Here is a 24,592-nt window from a genome sequence, read left to right on the forward strand (position 1 = left end):
AGATCAAGAAGAAAAAACCAATGGTAGATGTACTCAAATCAGTCTCGGAGGAAGATAAGAAACTATTATGTGAATGGTTTGACAAGAAGGAGAAGTTTCCCAAAAACTTATTGACTGCATCTATGGTTGGAGGTTTTTTGAGCAATTGTGCGGTGCTAACACATCCGTTTTAATTTTTGTAAGTACCTTAATCACTATATGTATTTATTTTTAGTAGCTCCATATTTAACGTACAATCTCTTTAAATATTTATCACGTGGAGGAACTTTTGGCACTGATGCGTGTACGAAACATAAAACGTCCATGCCTTTATGCCCGACATCATTCATTTATGGATGCTTCATTATGCAACAACATGTGCACTGCATGGCATAAGATCAATGAGGCTGCCAGTAAAGAGGGAAAGGATTTGGACTTCTATGAGACAGTTGATGGTTGCCAAGGCTTGTGACTTACACCCCTGATGCTATATCCTCAAAGAAGTATGCCAAAACTTGTGGCTGTGGAGTGGTGCAAGGCTAAGGTGTTGTACTTTGTGTGGCAAATTAATAACAAGTATTTTGTTTTGTTGTTTTCCATTTGGCAGAGGGTTTGATTCGAATTTATGATAGCATTGTCAGTTTGTATGATGATGGTAAACTAGAAGAACTGGTACCACCCCTCGTACTCATGATGCCTAGGATTTTGATGAAAGCTAGCCAGTTTACAAACTTAGGCCAAGATGTACTTACGAAGAAATGGTCCTGGGAGTGTATTATGGATGTGTCATCCATTCACCAAAGGTAAATTAAATGTGCTATCCGTTATGTTTTACTCATTCTTCTTATTTTTTTAATAACTAATTGTGTCTTTGATTATTGTAGTGAAAGTAGTGGAGCATATGCAGTGAAGGTAATTGACTTCCTCCTAACTGATACGCCGTTGGATCAACTTAATGACAAGCGAATGGAGTTGTCCCCTTCAGGGGAAGGATAGACCCTTCTTAGTTTTATAATTGTAATTTAAATTTGTGTTGGTCATGGGACAAATTTATTTTGGGTGAACTTGTAGTAATTTATTATATTTGCATCTACCTCTATGTAATGAAACTACCTTTTTGCTTATTAACTGTTGATGCTGTAATTTTTGTTTCCTTAGTACTTTCTTATTGTATTACAACATGCAGCTACTTTGTTGCGTAACAGACAATGTGTCTAGTAATAAACTAGCTACTTGGTTGCGTAGTAGACAATGTGTCTAGTGCTAATAACTTCATCAAATATAATATTGCATCAGGCATAACCCATAGGTTGCATAATAGACACTGGGTCGATCAATAAACTAGCTACTTGATTACGTAATAGACTCCAAATTGCGTCTAATAACTTCAACAAATTTAACATTAAACCGTACAATATTACTTGATCCAAAATACTTCCCACAAAATAAACTTACAGTAATTAAACTATTCCAACCAACAACAAACCAATATTCCTTCTCACTTCATCATCTAAGCTGCCACAAATAATGATGCACAAGAGCATAACCCACTTATTCAGCCTCATTTCATTCAACTTAACCATCCCTCCGACTATACAATTTATAGAAATATGCCCTCCCTCCACTTCAATTCCCCCACCATCATCATCTTCCTTGTAAACATCCATTGCTAATATATTTTCAAGTTCAGTCACCTTCATCTGCAGAACAATCTTTTCACCTTAAGAGCGTCCTTTTCACACTTCAAACTACTGATAACGCCAGCAATCCTTGGATCTAGCAGATCATCGTCCCATTTCCAAATTAACATCTTTTAGCCTATCGAATCAAATGGGAAAAATAATTTATTTGTAAAATTAAATTCCTAAAATTAAAAATAGGCGAATATGTGGAATTTACCTTACCTTAGTTTTGTAACATTTTGAGAATCGCCGACCAACATTTACAGGAGTTGTAGCTGTAAATTGACGGACAACCATGTCGTAGTGACAATTCTTTCTCTACCCAAAGGATGTACTCGACCCTTGACTCATTTTTCTTCAATTGTTTGAGTAATATTTTTCGGAAGTAAAAATTCGGGTTGAAATGTGATCAATTTTGTTTTGAGAAGGCAGGTGAAATGGGTAATTTAAAATGGGTCAAATGGGTTAATTTGAACGGGTCAAAATAATATTGTTGAAATGTGATCAATTTTATTTTGATCACATGGCCGGTCAAATGGGTAATTTTAAATGGGTCAAATGGGCAATTTTAACGGGTCAAAAAATGTATGGTTAGGGATAGGCCACGTGGACATATTTTAATTTACTGAACAACACGAGTTGTCTTCCATCAACCACTAGTCACTTATAAACTTCTTTAATAGTCTATAAACCCTGAACCCTGACCCCAACCCTGGATATTCAGCATAAATCAATAGACTTTCTTAATGGATGAGTATCAATTTGAGGTTTCGTCCTCAACTCTTATTGCGGTCGAGGGTAAACTAATGGTCGGTAATTCACTAAAATAAGGATTACACCACGTTCGACCTTGGCTTTTTTGATTTTATAATGTTTAAACATCTTATTAAACATCATGGAACATTTAAAGTTATTATACTTGGCGGTGTATTTTATACCATTAAGAGTTGGTCATTCTATAACATGTTACAACTCAAGAAGCAAGACCTCTAAGTATAAGAGTGTTGTCTAGTGAAGTGTTGTCAACAAGTAATGCCTCGAAGTATGAATATTGTATATTGAATATTGGGCTGTAATATCAACATGTGTTGATATTAAGTAATGTTGTGATCGATTATAATAGGTAATTATTCTTCAAATTGCATACACTGCCTTAACATTATGTTTTCATAATAGTCATTGGCTATATAATGAAAGTTGTGTTCACCAATTATAGGCTTAGGTTGATACCGATATAATTGATACGTTATAGTAATCCATTTCATCCCATTCAAAGTTTGCAATTTGTTGAATTAGATGTTTACAACTTTAAGTTATTCACAAATAATTGTCATTTTATGATTTAAGGTAACTAATTGAATACTTTACACTAACGGACAACTAATAATCGAGGGTCTACCCCTATGCATATCCAATTTATGTTTGATATATAATTTTTAATTCTTTACTATGAAATTCTATTGGTTTACATTTACAATGGATCTATAGACCACCAGTAGAGTAGACTGTATACTGTAGGTTTATTCAACAACTCTTGTGAAATTTTCGATTCATTGGCGGGAAATTCAAATATTTAGAAAGCTGAAATTTATATCCCCTGAGTTGTATGTTTCTATTGGAACCTCTTTATTTTGTTTTGAAGCCTTTTTACACTTAAGTGTCGTCAAATGAAAAAAAAACAACCAAAGCATAAAAATAAAAAAATAGGGCAACAAAATTAAAAAAAATAGGGCATAAAAATAAATAGACAAAATCTTAAGTTAAATATTTTTATTAAATAACTCCCATCAGAACATCATACATTATTTTTTATTAACTAAAGAAAAATAAATTAAACTGTAGGGGGAGAAGGATCACGGGGAGGAGAATTTTATGGGCTAGCATAGTGGTGAATGTTCATAGGAAGGAGAATCTGCAACATGTGTGCGATACGATGAATGTTCCTCTTTTACCTCACCCTGTCTTCTTGAATCTCTCGGATGAGCCTATCCAGTGATTCCCTGATGAAAATGACACCCATGCTCGGCCTTGGGCTCGTAGGCATTTCTCTGTTAAGTGATTGGGCTATTTGAAAGATTGATAAATACATATTTCCATCAGATCTAGTGTAGAATTTGACACTAAATGGTGCCTTTCCATATGACTTCTCATAAATGATGTGACTGTTGAGCGTTTTGAGAAACGACTTGATGCTTTGAATCAACATATTCGATGTATTTTAATTAATTAGACAAGTTCCTTTCATACTGGTTGCTAGCGCTTATTAATATTAGACATTAAATTAACTACCTAAATCAGTGATTGTCAATAGACTATCTAAACCAAGGCAACAAGCCTTGGTTAAATTGAAAATATTGATGGGGGTTGACAATAAAACATTGGTTGATTACAAGTGGTTGATTCTAAAACAGTAGTCTAAAACACTAGTATATGACATAGGGTCACATGACTCCTTAAAATAAGGGGGTTGATTATAGATCACAGGTCTACAATAGACAATGTGGCTGATTGACCATAAAACAGTAATCTATGACACAACTTGGTCACATGACTCCTTAAAATAAAGGAGGGTTGACTCTAGATCATTGGTCTGCAATAGACAATGCTGGCGGTTGACCATAAAATAATATTCTATGATGTACAATGCAGCAGTTGATAGTAGAAACAACAAGTGATTACAAACAACTAGTCTAGAATATTAAAAGAGTTAATTATCTTTATTACAACACCAGTAGCTAAAAGATCAAGAATGCTGCAACAATACTTTACAAGTCATTTTCTTGTGGTCTAGTACTTTGCAAATGGAACATTTATTTTTGCCTTTTTTCCTACTGCTAGAAGAACTAGGTTCTAAAATACTTGGACATCTCTTAAACTTCCTCTACCATTTGTAGGATCAACATCGGGTGGAAGAATTTTTGTGTATTGAATCTCGTCCGACACCATATATTTCTCTTCTGTAGGGATTGTGTGAATGGTTCCTTCATATATAGCCAAATATGTTGAAACCTTATAGAACGGAGATGAGTGATCATAAATGGAGGAACCATATCCATCCCCAAAGCTCAATCTCAAAGCTGCCATTGCATGTGGGCAATGTATTTTTTTCAAATCCAGCTGACAACAAGAACATGTGTTCAAATTCAGATCAACTACTGCATCCCTGCCGTGACCGATGATGCTAAATTGGTTTTTCTCTAATTGATGCACCCGGAGCGCGTAGCCGAGAACCATATTATTCCTAATCTTCTTTTCAACAGAAGGAACAAAGAGGGTCAAAATAGTTTTTATTTCATTGCGTTCCTCCTCTAATGTTTCTTCAAACTTTCAAACAATATGATTGAATAGGCCAATGATCGGCATGTCTCTTTGATCCTTAAGCATCACGTTAAGCGATTCTGCAATGTTTGTTGTCAACACGACGTATCGGTTTTCTGGAAAGAAGGTCTTGGTCCAGTTTTGGAACCCAATTTCATTCGCGAGGCAGTTAGCTACTTCCCTACTTTTATCACGCAATTGCTGAAAATGGTCAAAGAATTCCTCAGTATTGTATAAATGTGTGGCAGAAAAGAAATGCTTAATAAAAATTCCACAATGAAACCTCTTGCACATATTTTTAGCAATGTGACGCGTGCAAAAACCATGATGAGCGGCAGTAAAAACATTTTTGAAGTCATTCCCAATAAACAGATGCCGATCAGAGATAATGTACAATTCATCACTGTCGTCAACAATATGCCACAATTGTTCAAAAAAGTAGGTCCAAGAATCATCGCACTCTTTATCAAGTACACATAACGCAATTGGAAAGACGTGATTATCTGTATCTTGTGCTGCAGTAGACAACAAGCAACCTCCATACCTACCACTACGAAATATCCGATCAACAGCACTAACCTTTCTCATATGCGCGAATCCCTTAATAAAAGCTCCAACAGATAAGAAAAAAATATTTAAAATGCAATTTATCATAAACCTTCAAATTAATAATATTTCTTTCATTATAGGACAACATGACATGGTGATATGCTTCCAACAAAGCATACCCCTCTTCCTGAGTACCCCTGATCATAGCCTTAGCTATATCACCTACCTTCCAACTCCTCCAATAAGTAAGATTTTGATAAAAATCTGCAAAATTAGCATCATTCGGATCAGACGGGGATGAGCCTTTACCATTAACGTACCGTTCCTGGTAATATGCACCCAAAGTCTTTGACGTTGCATTAGGATGACATCTTGATATGTGTTGTACCCCGCATGTGTGCCAACCATGGTACTTGGTAATATAAAACCTATTAGAACTCTCATACTTTAAAGCGTGTAACTTCCACGGGCAACTCATATCTCGGTATGCCACTGAAGTTAATGTATTGCTACTCTTCCTCATACAAAATGTAAAATGAATTTTCATAGAAGCAATCTCCAACTGTTTCATTAGATCCAATTTGTAGTCAAAACATTTCCCAAGGAAAAAACCTGTACTATCAGGATGGTTGTGTTGTGTAGCTAACGAGTCCACTAAGCCTTCATGTCACGATCCAAAACCAACCGTCGTGATGGCGCCTATCGTGGAATTAGGAAAGCCAACTACTCAACCAGTTCAACCAAATAAAAGCTTTGAAAATTAAACAGAAGCAGTTAATATTTAAGAAATCATTTAAAAACTGAAATAAAACCACAACGCAATACGAACAACTCCCAAAAATCAGGGTGTCACCGAGTACATGAGCATCTACGTCAGAATATAGTCTATTACGATGTCTAAAGAGTAAATACTGAAGTAGAAATAAAGATAATGAGGAAGAGTCAAGGCCTGTGAATGCCATGCAGCTACCTCGATAGTGTAAGAGATCCTGTCTCCTCAATCAGCAGTCGCCGTAACCAGAAGTACCTGGATCTGCACACGAGGTGCAGGGTGTAGCATGAGTACAACCAACTCAGTAAGTAACAAACCCAATCTGTGGGCTGAAAGTAGTGACGAACTCAACTGGCACAACTCAATACATAAAATAACAGTGCAGAAATGTAGATATGCTTTCAAGTTCGATAGACATCTTAAAACAGTAAAATGGATCGATCTGAATGATATGAAAAATATAACTCCTCTACTTCTACCATGCCAATGCACATGCTGTATATGATGCACCATGCTGACAGCCTCATGTGCTCACACTCTCTCAATCACTCGGTATTGTATATGGCCCAAACGGCCTAGGGAAGATCCATCCTGGAATATATACATCACTGACCCTCAGTCACCCAGTACCGAGTAGGGAAAATCCAGCCCGTGGAGAAGATCCATCTCCAGGTATAAAATGCTTCGGACAAGATCCATGTCCAGGGAAGATCCATCACTCAATAATATCAACCGCGCTCACTGGGGGTGTGTGCAGACTCCGGAGGGGCCCCTTCAGCCTAAGCGCTATCATAAATCAGTTTAACCTCTACGACGTACAACCCGATCCCATAAATGTCACTCATAATCAGGCCCTCGGCCTCACTCAGTCATAAATCTCTCCAATCTCTCTTTTACGGGCTCACAATGTCATGATACTAGCCCAAAAAAAATGATATGATGTATCAATAATTAACCACAGAGACTGAGATATAATATGAAATGAATGAATATGACTGAGTATGAAATATCAATGAAATCAGTAAGACAACAACAAGAAACGACCACTATGGGTCCCAACAGTATCTTCATAAAGCCTAAACATGATATTTAGCAAGAGTGACAACTCAATTACTTTATCACATGATGAAATCACGGATATCAACAAGATAGAACCACTAGACAGTGCCGTGGAATCGACCAGATCACAATTCTCACGGTGCACGCCCTCACGCCCGTCACTTGGCATGTGCATCACCTTAATACCAATTACATAACTTATAATTCGGGGTTTCAAACCCTTAGAACAAAGTTTGAAAGTGTTACTTACCTCAAACCGAGCAAAACTCTACTCTTTGCCTCTCAAATCGGTCTCCAAACGTCGCAAATCTAGCCACAAGTAGTACAAAACAATCAATATAGGCTAAAGGGACTAATTCCACAAAAAAGGAATATATTATAGCCAAAAATCCAAAATCGGCCCGAACCCGGCCCACGGGCCCACATATCGAAATCCGACAAAAGTAACAAAACCCGAAAGCCCATTCACTCACGAGTCTAACCATACCAAATTTATTCAAATCCGATAAAAAATTCCATTCAAAACCTCAAAAATCTAACTCAAGAACACTTCCTCTTTTTCCCAATTTTCCACCCCAAATCACAAATTAGATGATGGAATTAAAGACATAATCATGGAATTTAGCAAAAACCAAGTAAGAATCACTTATCCCAATCAACTCCACGAAAATACCTTCAGGAATCGCCCAGATCAGCGGTCTCTATAAGAAGAATGGGTTCAAACCCTCATTTTTGAAATTAAATATTGTTGCCTAGATTTCCTTCTTCGCGAACGCGACCATCCTCTCACGTTCGTGTAGACCAATTTGACTGCCTCTCAGTTTAACTCTTCACGAACGCGATGCTTTCAACTCTGACCTTCGCGAACGTGACCAATGCCTCGCGAACGCGTAGACCAAAAGGTTGGGGGTCCCTAACTGCCTCACTCCTCTTCGCGAACGCGACACTACTCCCGCGTTCGCGATGCACACATAGACCACACCTTCGTGTTCGCGTCATCTTCTTCACGAACGCGAAGAAAAAAAATTCCCAGATCACAAACACCCTTCACGAATGCGAGGCTCCTCTCGTGAATGCGTAAGAGGAAACTAGAAAAACACAGCACCGGACATCAACCATCAACAAAGGTCCAAAAATGATCCGTTAACCCCCCGAAACTCACTCAAGGCCCCCGGGACCTCAACCAAACATACCATCAAGTCCCAAAACATCATACGAACTTAGTCGAACCCTCAAATCACCTCAAACACCATCAAAACACGAATTACACTCGGATTCAAGTCTAATGAACTTTGAAATTTCCAAATTCTACAAACAACGCCGAAACATATCAAATCACGTCCGATTGACCTCAAATATTTCTCACAAGTCATAAATGACACCACGAACCTACTCCAACTTCCATAAATCCAATCCGACCCTGATATCAAAAAGTCCACTCCCGGTCAAACGTTCCAAAATTCCAACTTTTGGCATTTCAAGCCTAATTCTACTTCGGACCTTCAAATCACAATCCGAACGCATTCCTAAGTCCAAACTCACCTAATAGAGCTAACGGAACCATCAAAATTTAAATCCGAGGTCTTTTACACATGAGTCGACATCTGGTCGACTTTTACAACTTAAGCTTTCAATTAAGAGACTAAGTGTCTCAATTCACCCTGAGTTCTCTCCGGACCCGAACCAACTTACCCGATAAGTCATAATACAACTGTAGAACACAAAAGAAGCAGAAAATGGTGGAACGACGATACAACTCTCGAAATTACCGGCTGGGTCGTTACATCCCCCTCCTCTTAAACAAACGTTCATCCTCGAACGGGTCTAGAAACATACCTGGAGTGTCAAATAGGCATGGATATCTGCTCCGTATCTCCGCCCAGTCTCCCAAGTAGCCTCCTCCACGGGCTGACCTCTCCACTGCACCGTCACTGAGGCTATATCCTTTGACCTCAACTTCCAAACTTACCGATCAAAAATGGCCACCGGCTCCACATCATAAGTCAAATCACCATCCAACTGAACCACGCTGAAATCCAAAACGTGAGACGGACCGCCGATATACTTCCGGAGCATAGAAACATGAAATACTGGATGCACACTTGACAAGCTAGGTGGAAAAGAAAGCTTCTAAGCCACCTACCCAGTACTCTGAAGTACCTCAAAAGGCCCAATGAATCGAGGGCTCAACTTGATCTTATTCCCGAGCCTCATAACACCCTTCATGGGTGAAACCTTTAGCAGAACCTTCTCCCCAACTCAGTACTCTAAAAGCATCCTCAACACTCCAAAAAGTGTCCCTCGCGCAACTGAAACTGCAGAATATCATCAAAGTGCTGAAGTGCTCAAACTTGTTCTAAACTCACCCGAGCCTCCTGACCTCATCCACTAATTCCAACTAGTCTTTTACAAAGGCTCAAAACACCTACAAGAATATTATAACAAAGAATCGAGGCTCAAACTAAATAGAATTTCTCTTAAGTTCTTAAATCTTCATTCTTTTAAAAGAGTATCCAAATCGCACATAGACACTTCAGATTACTTCTAAACTTTTTACACAAGTTCAATTCAATTATATAGAGTTATTCAAAGCCTCAGAACACCAATTTGTCACGATTCAAAATTCACTTAGTCGTAATGGCACATAACCCAACCTTCTAGGTAAGTCACATAATAGCCAACACTATTCTAATGAAGTAAAAGTGGTCAACAAATGAAATAACTGAAATTTCATATAATATCTCAAGGACTGGTAGTACAAGTCACGAGCCACTAAGACTTAGATTTACAAAGCTAGTATAAAATAAATACATTATCTGTTTGAAAAATACATAACAGATTACAAATCTAAAACAACCAAGGAAAAGTGAGAGCTATATCCGGAAAGCAAGTACATCTTCAATGCCACCTCTCGTCATCCACAACGTCTCAGCTCCAAGATCTGCACACAAGGTGCAGAAGTGTAGTATGAGTAGTATCGACCCCATGTACTCAGCAAGTATCATAACTAACCTCGGCGAGGTAATAAAAGAAAGAATTATAAATGATACTCGCCAATCACATGTACAAGTTTATAAATCCTAAAAAGTATAGAACAAATTTATGATCAAATCATGAAATCACAAATAAAACCACCTTTGGTGCTCACATAGTTTTCTTAACGTATTCTGCTCAGTCAACAAGTATAATGACCCGAACGATTGTTTTACTTAATAGATCCCCGTTCCCCTATTTAAGACTTCCCCTATGTGCTTTTACTACTTTATGATTTGCGGGGATGGTTGATTTGGTTTTGGAAGGGTTCGGGTTGAATTCGAAACACTTAGTTCCATAATAATGGCCTAAGGTGTCCAAGTTTGACTTGAGTCAACATTTTTAGTAAACGACCTAGGAACCAGGATTTGAAGGTTCTAATAGGTTTGTATGATGATTTTGGGCTTGGGCATATATTCGTATCGAGTTTCGGGTGGGCAGGAAGCGTTTTAACGCTTATTGTTGAAGGTTGGTATTTTGAAGGTTTTAGAATTTTCTAAGTTTAACTAGAAGTGGACTTTGGTGTTAATGATATCTATTTGGGATTTCGAGCCTTGAAATAGGTTTGTATCGTGATTTATGATTTATGCGTAAAATTTGGTGTCATTTCGAGTTATCTAAGTGTATTTCGTCGTGTCCGAAGTTGGTTGAAATGAGTTTGAAGCTTAGAAGTTGATTAATTGGGGTTTGAGGTACGATTCATAGTTCCATCATTATATTATGTGTTTTGAGGCTTCGAGTAAGTCCGTATTATGTTTACGGACCTTTTGGTACATTTGGACGGGGTTCCGGGTGGCTTGGGTGTGTTTCGGACCACCCGGAGCAAGTTAAAGTTGGCTGAATATTGCTAGTGTGCTGGTGTCCTTCGCGATCGTGAAGAGTATCCCGCGATCATGAAGAAAGAATTTTTGAGGGGCAGCTGATTGCCCTACGCGAACGTGAAGAATGGTCCGCGAATGCGAAAGAAGACCTGGCTGCTCTTCGCGAACGTGGAGGCCCAATCGTGAATATGAAGAAGGCAGGAGAGCCGGCAACTGGTAGGCTATTAGCCTTCGCAGACGCGGCTGTTGGAGCACGAACGCAAAGGGAAGGGTCATTTGGTCATCGCGAACGTGATCATGAGGCCGCGAACGCAAAGAGTATCTGGGCAGAAATTGGCCTTCGCGATCGCGAAGAAGAACAAGCCTAGGCAGACTTGATTTTTAATACGGGACTTCACTCATTTTCACTTGGGTTGGAGTCTCCCTCTACCTTAGTGGTGAGATGCTTTCCTTGCTTCGATCTGCAGCACCAGAGTCTCCCTCTACCGTATTTATTATTTTTGTCTATTTTACTTCAGACAGTAGCTGTAGTAGTTTTGTGTATTCCCTAGATTGCTCATGCACTTGTGGCACCGGGTTTTGGGGCTGCTAGCGGTTATTCACCGTTGTACTTATTATTATTATTATCATTGTGATTTATGTATTATTCACACTTGGCATTTTTGGAAAAGAAGTATGTATGTTGCCATGAGATTTTACTTTTATTCGATATATTTAAGGAAATTTTCGTTTTTAAAAGTCAAAAAGGAATAATTAAATTGGAGGTTCAAGTATTGGCTTGCCTAATGGCGGCGTTGGGTGCCATCGCAACCTATTATGGATTTTGAGTCGTGACAACAACCTAGCATATAAAGAAGATATGTAAATAAATTGGATAAACAACCAAGGAAATTGCAAGTAAAGATGAAATGCAACAACCAAATATCAATCCGTTGCGGCGCGCAACCCGATCTAAATAGAAATTTACATCACGTCTCTCAAGCCCATATTAGAATCTCAGTAACCAAACCAAACCAATAACAAGCTCTCCCAGAGCTCATATCAACCAGGAACCCGTCAGTTTCTCACAATCCGCGTGTACACCTTCAAGAAGGCACATGAGAGGGTAACCCTAGAGGGATGGATCCATATCCACATGCCGCATGGAAAACTCACATGCTATCATCCCGACATTGTCACATGCTCAATATCATAATCTGCCTGGCGTGGTCACATGCTCAATATCACGAATCTGTCCGACGTGGTCACATGCTATATCAAAATCTGCCTCACGTGGTCACATGCACAATATCACAATACCACCTGACGTGGTCATATACATAATATCACAATCTGCCCGGCATGGTCACAGGTACAATATCACAATCAGCCCGGCATGGTCACAGGTACAATATTGCAATTCGTCCGGCATGGTCACATGCATAACACCACAATCAGCCCAGCGTGGTCACATGCATCCAATCCAAATTACATTACATAGAATCAAATATACAAGAATACATGTATATGATCAATGAATATCAGATTTCATACTCCTGGACTTGTATAAATGACTTGCCAAGGTGTATGCATGTGCAAAGTGTGCTATCATATATCAAATCGGTAATTTCATCACGCAAAAAGCAATTATCAAGTTCATTCAGGGGATTAGCCTCTATGTAACCTCAAACATGGATAAAATAGTTCACAACAGGGTTGTAAATATGAGAAACATCACATCATAAAGCTTAACAATCGATTTAAGGCATGTCATAGCCTAAGCACTACCATGAGTATGGATAAATACCCTGGTGCTCGCACATGGGCTCAAACCCCACACATATACACACCCATAGCATGTAGCTATCACAAATAACTCAGGAAACTAGCGCCTCAACTAAGTTAAGGTAAGATACTTATCCTAAGCAAGCCAAAATAATACTCTAGAAATTCCATCATGCGTGAATTGACCTCCGAACGAATCGAAACTAGCCAAAATCAACTCAAAAACATCAAATAATGCTTAAGGAATCAAACCCAAATGATAAAGGATGAATTTTTAATTAAATACTCAAACTCAACCAAAAATTCAACCAGGGGCCGCACCTCGAAACCCGACAAAACTCATTTCGACAACCCATTCGAATACGAGTCCAACCATACTAATTTCACTCAAATCCGACTCCGTATCGATTTTCAAATCTCAAATATTCAATTTAGAAAAGTTTTAAAAAATCCCCCAATTTCTCTTTTAGATTCATCAATCAATTCCAAAATCGAAGATAGAATCATGTGATATAACCAAAACCGAGTAAAAAATACTTACCCTAATCCTAATTGAGAAAATAGCCTCCAAGATTGCCCAAATCCGAGCTCTACAACTCAAAATATGATAAAATGAGTTCAAAGTCCGAAATAGAGAACTTATAAGTACTGCCTAGTTATATGCATCGCGATCGCGGTATGTACCTCATTGAACAAATGCCAGCCAAACATCGCGATCATGACATCCATACGCGACAGCGAAGAACTAATCACAAGCATCCCGAACACGCCCCGACTCTGCGAATGCGTCAAGCTAGAGACTAAACCTCCGTAAATGCGGAGCTCATACCATGCACGTGTAGAGTAAAAACACCTAGATCCCACATACACACCAAAATCGCGATAAAACCTTCACGATCGCTAAGAATACCTGGAGCATCAGAAAACCAGCAACTCATTCAACCTCCGAAATGGTCCGAAATTAATCCGAAAACACCTGAACCCCTCGGGACCCCGTCCGAACATGCCAACAAGTTCTAAAACATAACACTGACCTACTCGAGGCCTCAAATCACACATAACAACATCAAATGATGAATAACACCTCAATCTAAGCTTAATGAACTATTCCAAATTTCCAATTTTCAAACTTACGCCGAACACATCTATATAACTTGGAATCAGCTCAAATTTTGCACACAAGTCCAAAATGACATAATGAACCTATTCCAACTCTCGGAACAACAATTGGAACCCAATAACTTCAAAGTCAACTCATGACAAACCTATGAACTTTCCAAACCTTCAAATTGCCAACTTTCGTCAATTAGACCAAAAAATTTCTAGTAACATCCAAATGTGACAGGCATATTCTCAAGTCCAAAATCACCATTTGGACCTAACAAAATCATCAAAACTCAATCCGAGGTCAAATACACAAAATTCAAACTTGTTCAACTCTTCCAACTTAAAGCTTCTAAAAATGAGAATCATTCTTCCAAATCAATCCCGAACCACTTGAAAATGAAAACCGATGACACACGCAAGTAATAATACACCATATGAAGTTACTCATGACCTCAAACCACCAAACTGAATGAAGGTGCTCAAAACGGTCGGTTGGGTCGTTATATTTCCCCCACTTAAACACATGTTCGTCCTTGAACATGCCAAGGGTCATTTTAAAGCCATCAATTACTGTAAAACTCACCATGCACATACTCATGGGTGATCCCACATCACCCCAATATAGATAAGCCTGACAACACAACCTAGCTGAAGATCTTTACTTCAACCTTAGTCTATAACCTTAGAACCCAAACTCCAACATCCAGAACTCATTATAAGACCCGATTCTTGCATCTATATACTGTATTAGTGTGAACAGGATGATTCAAGCCATAACCATCTTCCAAATATAATCACATGATATTCCACATAATTCAGATACTCATAGCAATTTCTTCTGACCATAACAACTGCCCAATAACAAACCCGATACCGGTAGCAAATCTCATATAAAATGAACCATTGTTCTAACCCTTTATACACTGCCAATGATGAAATAAATATGCAGAAACTCATAATCACCCATCAGACCAACAAGTCGTGGATCTATCTCGCCCGACAAGAACCATAGCCAAATTCTAAGCTGAATAATAACATTACTCTTCCAAACATACCTTAATCAAACCCGATAACACTCATCCTAAGTAAAATAACCTTGTTTTATCCAGTACAAGCTACTCGACCGACACGCCATACCAGCACCACCGCGAGCCCCATATCGTGCAATCCGTGCACCAAACAAACAGCAACTCGAATGTACCAAATGATGAAAAGAGAATCAAATGAGAGAACCGTTCCGCAAGCTCAACAGATACCACCAAGATGTGCAATTCTATGAACCCATCACACAAGGAGAAATAAAACATATGAAATAAGCACAAAAGATCATATCCCAACATAACTCCGCTGCGATGCGTGACCCAACCCGAATACCGATCCCCACGAGACATCTCGAGCCATGATGCTCAAAATCCACAATCATGCATATCAACAACAAACACGCAACGTGTAAGACCATAGACATGGAAAACTGGAGAACATAATGTACCACAAACAGAAAAACCATAGCCAATGCGCAGTCAACTATACAATACCCCAAGAGCCATCTCGCTCGAATTCCATTACAAGGCCCAAACAAGGTACCACACGATCATGATAGTAAGATATATGAAATATATTAGTATTTAAGTGAATCGAGACCTAGAAATTATTGTGTGAATAATTGGTTAAATGTTGGTATAAAGTCATGGAATATGGAATTAGTTATAAGTGGATAAGTGTTATTTGTATGAATCCACGTGGAATCATGGGGATAAGGGGGGTTCATGACTAATCAACTTTATAAGGATTAAGGTGGCAGCAAGTAGGGAATTCAACATTAACTAGGCAAGTCTTGGAGCTAGGTGGCAAGACTAGGGAGTTTTGGTGTCCTAGTCATCAAATTATTGAGGTGGATAAGTAATGAAAATGTTTGGATAGGCTTGACTTGATAAGCCTCCCAACGTGGCAACCAAGGAAAGCCCAATAAATGACTCTTAAGTCATAGAGCAAGATGGAACATTTACGAAATTTGTGGATAAGTTAGGTGAGAACATCATCCCCCATTTGGCAAGTGAAAATGACTCAAACATCTAAATGGTGACTCTTTGGTTTATGGGATTAGGTGGCGTTTTAGGGGAAATTATGGGCTGCCACATGGCATTTAGTTGGCAAAAGGTGGCACCAATGTGCACATGAGTCATAGCACTTGGTGTGCCTTGCTTACACGTGAAATGGAAGCCTTAAGCCTTCATGTTATAATTCTTTTGTAAATTTGGGATATAGAAAGGAGGTGGAAATATTTCCTTCCATTGTTAGGGAGTATCTTACTTTAGAAACATAGCAAAAACATACATCCATGATAATCCATATGTCCAGCAACGTGTGATGAAATTCTAAGAGAGCACGGTACAATCTTTCTCAAGAATATCATATGGTGTTTTCCCTACTTCGATCCGCCGTTACGTGTTTTTTCGCAAAAGACGTGTGTTAGAGGGATTGTTAAAAGAATCGACTCAGGTATGTTAAGGCTAATCCTTTCTTGGCATGATCCAAGTAATGATACGTAAATGTAATGCTATTCCGTAAGTGGTCCTACGCTTAGCAGTTAAGGATGTTTATGTCATTTATTCCTGTAAAGTTATATTCAAGTATGTCTAAGTACGTTCCTAGGTCTCTATTGAGGTATATGATAAAGATGTTAATGTTTATAAGATAGTGATACATGTATCTTTATGCATTACGGCCGGTCGGGCAGTCATGCATACCGAGCTACGACTGGTTGGGTAGTTACACATTTACCACCGAGCTACGGCCGGTTGGGCAGTAATGCATTTAACACCGAGCTACGGCCTATTGGGCAGTTACACATTTACTACTGAGCTACGGCCGGTCGGACAGTCATGCATTTACCACCGCACTACGAGTGGTCGGGCAGTTACCACTGATCAGTTTGATAGTCATGCATCATACAATATGGATAATAGTCTCAAAGAGAAGCATTATATATATATATATATATATATAAGTATAGTAAGTATGCATATACAGAGATTCAGGTTGATTCTTATATTTCTTTAATTAATGTTGACTTATGGATATGTTTCAGTTCTGCCTTACATACTCAGTACATTATTCGTACTGACGTCCTTTTGTAGGGGAACCTTCATTCATGCCTGCAGGTATAGATAATTAGTTTGACAAGACCTTATAGTAGACGAGGTTAGAATTCAGTGAAGGATCGGTAAGACTCTACCTCATTCGGAGTGTAGCCGAGTCTATAAGTTATCGTGTCAGAGTTTTGCTACAGACTTATGGGTAGGCCGGTACCCTGTCCCATTTGATGTCGAATAATCTTAGAGGTTTTGTAGACACAGGTTCATTATGTACAGTATATTAGATACCTTGACGGCCCGTATGTATTCATGTTTTAAGAACGATGGTTCATTGATACAACGTTTTTCCACTTATAGTTTTACATTACGAGTAGTGGTCATGTTGGCCCATGATAGTAGTAGAAGACAAAAAGTGAGTTACAAAGTGGTTCTCTCGGGCCGGTACGTCACCGGGTGCCATCCACGCCTTCCCAGGTTTGGGGCGTGACAAAAGTGGCATCAGAGCGGGTCGTGTCCTAGGAAGTCTACAAAGCCGTGCCTAGTAGAGTTTCACTTATTGGTGTGTTGCGCGTTATATTTATAATTGAGAGGCTATAGGGATTTAGGAAATGTTATCCTTCTTTTGTTTCCAGATCGTGCCATAGATCTAAGTCGTAAGAAGTGAGTATGAAGCTTCCACCGGATTTTGTATGCACCAAAGGTGCAGGTATCATAGTAGAGCTTTAAGGTGTAGATGTAATTTCTACCTATGTGGAAGGGAGGTTATGAAAGCAACAGAAGGTACGATGCGAGATTGAAAGGTAAGTAAGGTAAAGGTTAAGAAGATATGAGATACTCAGGTACAAAAGGTTGTGATTAGTCCAGACTTCAGATACAGGTTGGGTTTTAGATTAGTTTACAGAGTAACATTTTGTAAATCTCTAAGAGTTAACATTCGAGGACGAATGTTTCTAAAGGGGGGAAGTATGTTACATCCCGTACTTTTCTACATTAGATTTGTCATAAAATAATTGACATAAGTTCAATGACAAGACTATTTTTGAGGTTATAAGTGCTTATGATATTTATATCAAGTTATAAGTAAGTGTTGTGAAGGTCATTGGGTAAACAAATAGAAGAAAGCGAGTTTCGTTGATGTTTGATATTTTGGGATAAAATACAGTCCAAACTACTCCGTATTTATGAACTAGTACCATACAAGGTACCATACTATCATGATAGTAAGGTATATGAAATATATTAGTATTTAAGTGAATCGAGACCTAGAAATTATTTTGTGAATACTTGGCTAAATGTTGGTATAAAGTCATGGAATGTGGAATTAGTTATAAGTGGATAATTGTTATTTGTATGAATCCACGTGGAATCATGGAGATAAGGGGGGGTTCATGACTAATCAACTTTATAAGGATTAAGGTGGCAACAAGTAGGGAATTCAATATTGACAAGGCAAGTCTTGGATCTAGGTGGCAAGACTAGGGAGTTTTGGTGGCTTAGTCATCAAATTATTGGGGTGGATAAGTAATTAAAGTGTTTGGATAGGCTTCACTTGATAAGCCTCACACCGTGGCAGCCAAGGAAATCCCAATAAATGACTCTTAAGTCATCGACCAAGATATTACATTTAGGAAATTGGTGGATAAGTTAGGTGGGAACATCACCCCCACGTGGCAACAAGTGAAAATGACTCAAACATCCAAATGGTGACTCTTTGGTTTATGGGATTATGTGGCATTTTAGGAGAAATTGTGGGCTGCCACATGACATTGAGTTGGCAAAATGTGGCACCAATGTGCACATGAGTCATAGCACTTGGTGTGCCTTGCTTACACGTGAAATGGAAGCCTTAAGCCTTCATGTTATAATTCTTTTGTAAATTTGAGATATAGAAAGAAGGTGGAAATCTTTCCTTCCATTGTTGGGGAGTCTCTTACTTTAGAAACATAGCAAAAACATACATCCATGATACTCCATATGTCCAGCAACGTGTGATGAAATTCTAAGAGAGCACGGTACAATCTTTCTCAAGAATATCATACAGATTTTTCCCTACTTCGATCTGCCATTACGTGTTTTTCGCAAAAGACGTGTGTTAGAGGGATTGTCAAGAGATTCAACTCAGGTATGTTAAGGCTAATCCTTTCTTCTTTTTGCATGATCCAAGTTACGATACGTAAATGTAATGCTATTCCACAAGTGGTTCTACTCCTAGCAGTTAAGGATGTCTATGTTATTCATTCCTGTAAAGTTATATTCAAGTATGTCTAAGTACGTTCCTAGGTCTCTATTGAGGTATATGATAAAGATGTTAATGTTTATAATATAGTGATACATATGTCTTTATGCATTTACCACCGAGCTACGGCCGGTGGGGCAGTTACACATTTACCACCGAGCTACGGCCGGTCGGGCAGTCATGCATTTACCACCATGCTACGGCCGGTCGGGCAGTTACCACTGATCAGTTGGGTAGTCATGCATCATACGATATGGATAATAGTCTCACAGAGAAGCATTAAATATATAAGTATAGGAAGTATGCATATACAGAGATTCAGGTTGATTCTTATATTTGTTTAAGTAATGTTGACTTAATGATATGTTTCAATTCTGCCTTACATACTCAGTATATTATTTATACTGACGTCCTTTTTTTAGGGACACTGCATTCATGCCTGCAAGTATTGATAATCAGTTTGACAAGCCCTCATAGTAAATGAGGTTAGCGTTCAACGAAGGATCGGTAAGACTCACTTCATTCGGAGTGTAGCCGAGTCTATAAGTCATCGTGTCAGAGTTTTACTACAGAATTATGGGTAGGCCGGTACCTTGTCCCATTTGATGTCGAATAATCTTAGAGGCTTTGTAGACACAGGTTCATTATGTACTGTATGTCAGAGGCCTTGACGGCCAGTATGTATTCATGTTTTAAGAACGATGGTTCATTGATACAACATTTTCCCACTTATAGTTATACATTATGAGTTGTGGTTATGTTGGCCCATGATAGTTGCAGAAGAAAAAAGTGAGTTACAGAGTGGTTCGCTCAGGCCGATAAGCCACCGGGTGCCATCCACGCCTCCCCAGGTTTGGGGCGTGACACCTAGAGCTCACATCAACCTCAAAACCCATCGGTTTCTTACAATTCTCGTATACATCATCAATAAGGCACATGAGAGGGTGACCCTAGGGGAATGGATTCATATCTACACGCAAAACGAACAACTCACGTACTTTTAGCCCAGCGTCGTCATAGGTTATAACACAATCCACCTGACATGGTCATATGCTATATCACAATCTACCCGGCGTGGTCACAGGCACAATATTACAATCCGCTTGGTGGGGTCACAAGCACAATATCACAATCCTTCCGGCATGGTTACATGCACAATATCTTAATACTCCCGGACTTTTCACAAGCACAATATCACAATCCGCCTGGCATGGTCACATGCACAATATCACAATCCGCCCAGGATGGTTACAGGTACAATATCACAATCTGCCCGGCGTGATCAAATTCATAACATTAAAATCCGCCTTGCGTGGTCACATGCATCCAGTCCAAATCATATCACACATAAGCAAATATAAAAGAATGCATGTATATGATCAATGAATATCAGACCCAGACTGGTATAAATGAAATGCTAAGGTGTATGCATGTTCAAAGTGTGCTATCATAGCTCAAATAAAAATTTCATCACGGGAATAGAAATTATCAAGTTCATTCAGGGGATTATCCTCTATGTAACCTCAAACATGGATCAAATAGTTCATAACAAGGTTATAAATATGAGAAACATCATAGCATAAAGCTTAACAATCGATTCTAGGCATGTCATAGCCTAAGCATTACCCCGAGCATTGATAAATACCCCGGTGCTCGCGCATGGGCTAAAACCCCACACATATGCGCACCCATAACACGTAGATATCACAAATAACTCAGGAAAATAGAGGCTCAACAAATTTTAGGTAAGATACTTAACTCAAACAAGCCAAAATAATACTCTCGAAATGATATACTGCGTGAATTGACCTTCGAACGGCTCAAAACTAGCCAAAAGCAACTCAAAAACATCAAATATTGCCTAAGGAATCAAATCCAGACGAAAAGGTTGAATATTTAGTCAAATACTCAAGTCAAACAAAAGGTCACCTGGGCCCGTAGCTTGGAAAATGACAAAACTCACAAAATTTGACAACCTATTTAAATACGGGTCCGACCATTCTAATTTCACTCAAATCCGACTCCTAATCGACGTTTAAATCTCAAATATTCTATTTAGAAGGTTTTGACAAAAATCCCCAATTTCTCTTTTAGATTCATCAATAAAACCAAAATCGAAGGTAGAATCATCTGATTATAATCAAAATCGAGTCAAAAATCGCCTCCAAGATCGCCAAATTCGAGCTCTAGAACTCAAAATATGATAAAATGAGCTCAAGGTCCGAAATAGAGTATTTATAAGCACTGCCCAGTTATATGCATCGTGATCGCGGTATGTACCTTGCCATCGCGTAGAAGAAAAATCACACCGCACTGAATAAGCCTTCACGTTTGCGGCAACACCCACGCGAACGCGTTGAACAAACGCTAACCAAGCCTGTCAAGTATCACGATCGCGATATCCATATGCGATCACGAAGAAATAATCACCCAAGCATCGCGAACGCGCCCCAACTCTACGAACAGTACATGCTAGATGCTAAACCTCCACGAATGCGTTGAGTAAAAAAACCCAGCTCCCACATACACACCGTGATCGCGAAGAACACCTGTAGCATCAGAAAACCAACAACTCATTCAACCTTCGAAATGGTCCAAAATCAATCCTAAATACATCCGAGCCCCTCGGGACCCCGTCCGAATATGCCAAGAAGCCCCAAAGAATAACAAACCTACTTGATGCCTCAAATCACTCATAACAATATCAAAACTATGAATCGCACCTCAATCCAAGCTTAATGAACTATTTCGAATTTCCAAATTCTAAACTTAGGCCGAACACCTCTAAATAAGTTGGAATCACCTCAAATTTTGCACACAATTCCCAAATGACATAATGAACCTATTGCAACCCCCGGAAAAACAATACGAACCTGACAACTTTGAAGTCAACTCACGGACAAACCTATAAACTTTCCAAACCTTTAAATTGCCAAGTTTCGCCAATTAGAGTCAAAATCTTCTAGAAATATCCAAATGCAAATATGGAAATACGCCCAAGTCGAAAATCACCATACAAACCTAACAGAATCATCAAAACTCTGATCCAAGGCCGAATACACAAAAGTCAAACTTGGTCAACTCTTCCAACTTAAAGCTTCTAAAATGAGAATCATTCTTCCAAATCAGTTTTGAATTACTTGAAAACCAAAACTGACGATACACACAATTCATAATACACTATATGAAGCTACTCATGACCCCAAACCACCGAACTGAATGCAGGTGCTCAAAATGGTTGGTTGGGTCATTACACAATCGGAGTCCAATAACATCAAAGTCAACTCTAGGTCAAACTTATGAACTCATATGTTTTTGAATTGCCAACTCTCGATGAATGGTATCTAATCCTTCTAAGGATATCCAAAACCCAATCCGAACATATGTACAAGTCCAAGATCATCATAAGAACCTTTTGGAACCATCAAAACTTGATTCCGAGTCTGTTTACCGAAAAATCAAACTTAGGATCAATTCTTCCAACTTAAAGCTTTCATTTAGGATTAAGTGTTCTAAATCACTCCCAAACCTCTTGGAACCAAAATCACTCATACTTTCAAGTTAGAAAATATCATATGAACCTACTCAAGGTCTCAAATCATAGAACGGGATGCTAGAACTCTAAACAATCAGATTGGATCGTTACATTCTCCCCCACTTAAACATACATTCGTCCTCGAGACGTGCTAAGAGCCATTCCTAGTCTGTCACTAGCTATATGAACTCATCATACACATTCTCATGGGTGATGTCATGAGACCTCTATCTCTATAAATCCTTGAACACATCCTGACTGAAGATTCCTCCTTCAACCTTAGCTTATAATCTTTAAACCCAACATCAATACCTTGAACTTCTTCTAAGATCCGAGTCTTGTATATATTCACTTATCAATCCTAATAACCATTATCGAGTCATATATTTACTTCCGAGATGTAACTTTATGATATATCCTATATCTCATATACTCATAGTAATATGTTCTGACCGTAATAACTGCTCATTGCCAAATTCGGTACCAGTAAATTACTATATCTCAGATTGATCCTTGTTTTAAGCCTCACAATACTGCAAATCTTAAAATAAACCTGTAGAAACTCATAACCCCCATCATATCAACAAGTCATAGATGGTGTACCCACTCGTCATCTTGCGTACACGACTTTCACATAGCACAAATAACAACAAACAATCCCAAATCCTATGGGGTAGTTCCCTCACACAAAGTTAGCCAAGATACTTACCTCAACTAGGCCAACTCAACACTCGGAAATAGCTTTTCCCCTAAAATATGCCTCCACGCATCTCAAATCTAACCAAAATTGACTTAATATCATCAAACAATACAAGGAAAAACAATTACAATAGATAAAGCAATGATCTTTACACTTTCCCAAAAAGTCAACAAATGTCAACTTGGGGCTCGCCCGGTCGAAACCTGGGTCCAAGGGTAGATTCCGACTACCCATAACCCACGAGTCCATATATGTTATTAGTTTCAAAATCAGAGTGCAAATCGACTCTCAAAACTCAAATTCTTATTTTTCAAAAACTTGACAAAGTTTCACAAATTTTTAATTTGATTCACATGATTTTGATATTAAATCTAAGATATATTGATGAAATATAGTCGGAAATATATTAGAATCACTTACTCAAGGTTTGTAAGTAAAAATCCCCTCTCCAAATCGCCTCCTACCGAGTCTAGGGTTCTAAAATAAGAGAATATGAGATGAAATCCCGACTCCAAACCCTTTTGGTCAGTTGTAGATGTCGCAATTACGACATTGGTTTGCAATTACAAACACTCGCAACTATGAAGAAAAGCTCACAATTGCGGCACTGACAGGATTAGGAAAATTCTCGCAAATGCAAAGATGGGTTTGCAAATGCGAAACCTGCTCCCCTCGCAAAAGCGACAAAGTTATCGCAAATGAAAACCTAGCCCAGCCCAAGTCACCTTTGCAATTGTGACCCAAGCATCGTAATTGCGATACCTGTGATCCCCTGCTAAGGTCACAACTGTGACCCTGGTGTTTGCAAATGCGACACTAGAGGCTGATGCACACCAGATTTCTGGTTTTCAATCCAAAACACTCTGATACATGTTTGAAACTCATCCGAGCTCTCGGGTGTAACGATCCGGCCGACCTTTTTAAGTATTACAATCCCGTTTC

At 38.8% G+C, this 24,592-nt stretch overlaps 1 protein-coding gene across 1 annotated transcript in view; it reads right to left on the reverse strand.

The window, feature by feature from the left end:
• Positions 1 to 4,988: 4,988 nt before the first annotated feature.
• Positions 4,989 to 24,592, reverse strand: part of LOC138897299 (uncharacterized) — a 37,845-nt gene continuing 18,241 nt past the window's right edge. Inside the window, exons 2-3 of the mRNA XM_070183262.1 lie at positions 5,755 to 6,090; positions 4,989 to 5,579 (exon numbers count right to left, since the gene is read on the reverse strand). Of these exons, the coding sequence (XP_070039363.1) occupies positions 4,989 to 5,579; positions 5,755 to 6,090 (927 nt within the window). The remainder of the gene's footprint in view (positions 5,580 to 5,754; positions 6,091 to 24,592) is intronic.

Source organism: Nicotiana tomentosiformis, chromosome 8 (genome assembly GCF_000390325.3).
Source record: "Nicotiana tomentosiformis chromosome 8, ASM39032v3, whole genome shotgun sequence".
NCBI classification, from domain to species: domain Eukaryota; kingdom Viridiplantae; phylum Streptophyta; class Magnoliopsida; order Solanales; family Solanaceae; genus Nicotiana; species Nicotiana tomentosiformis.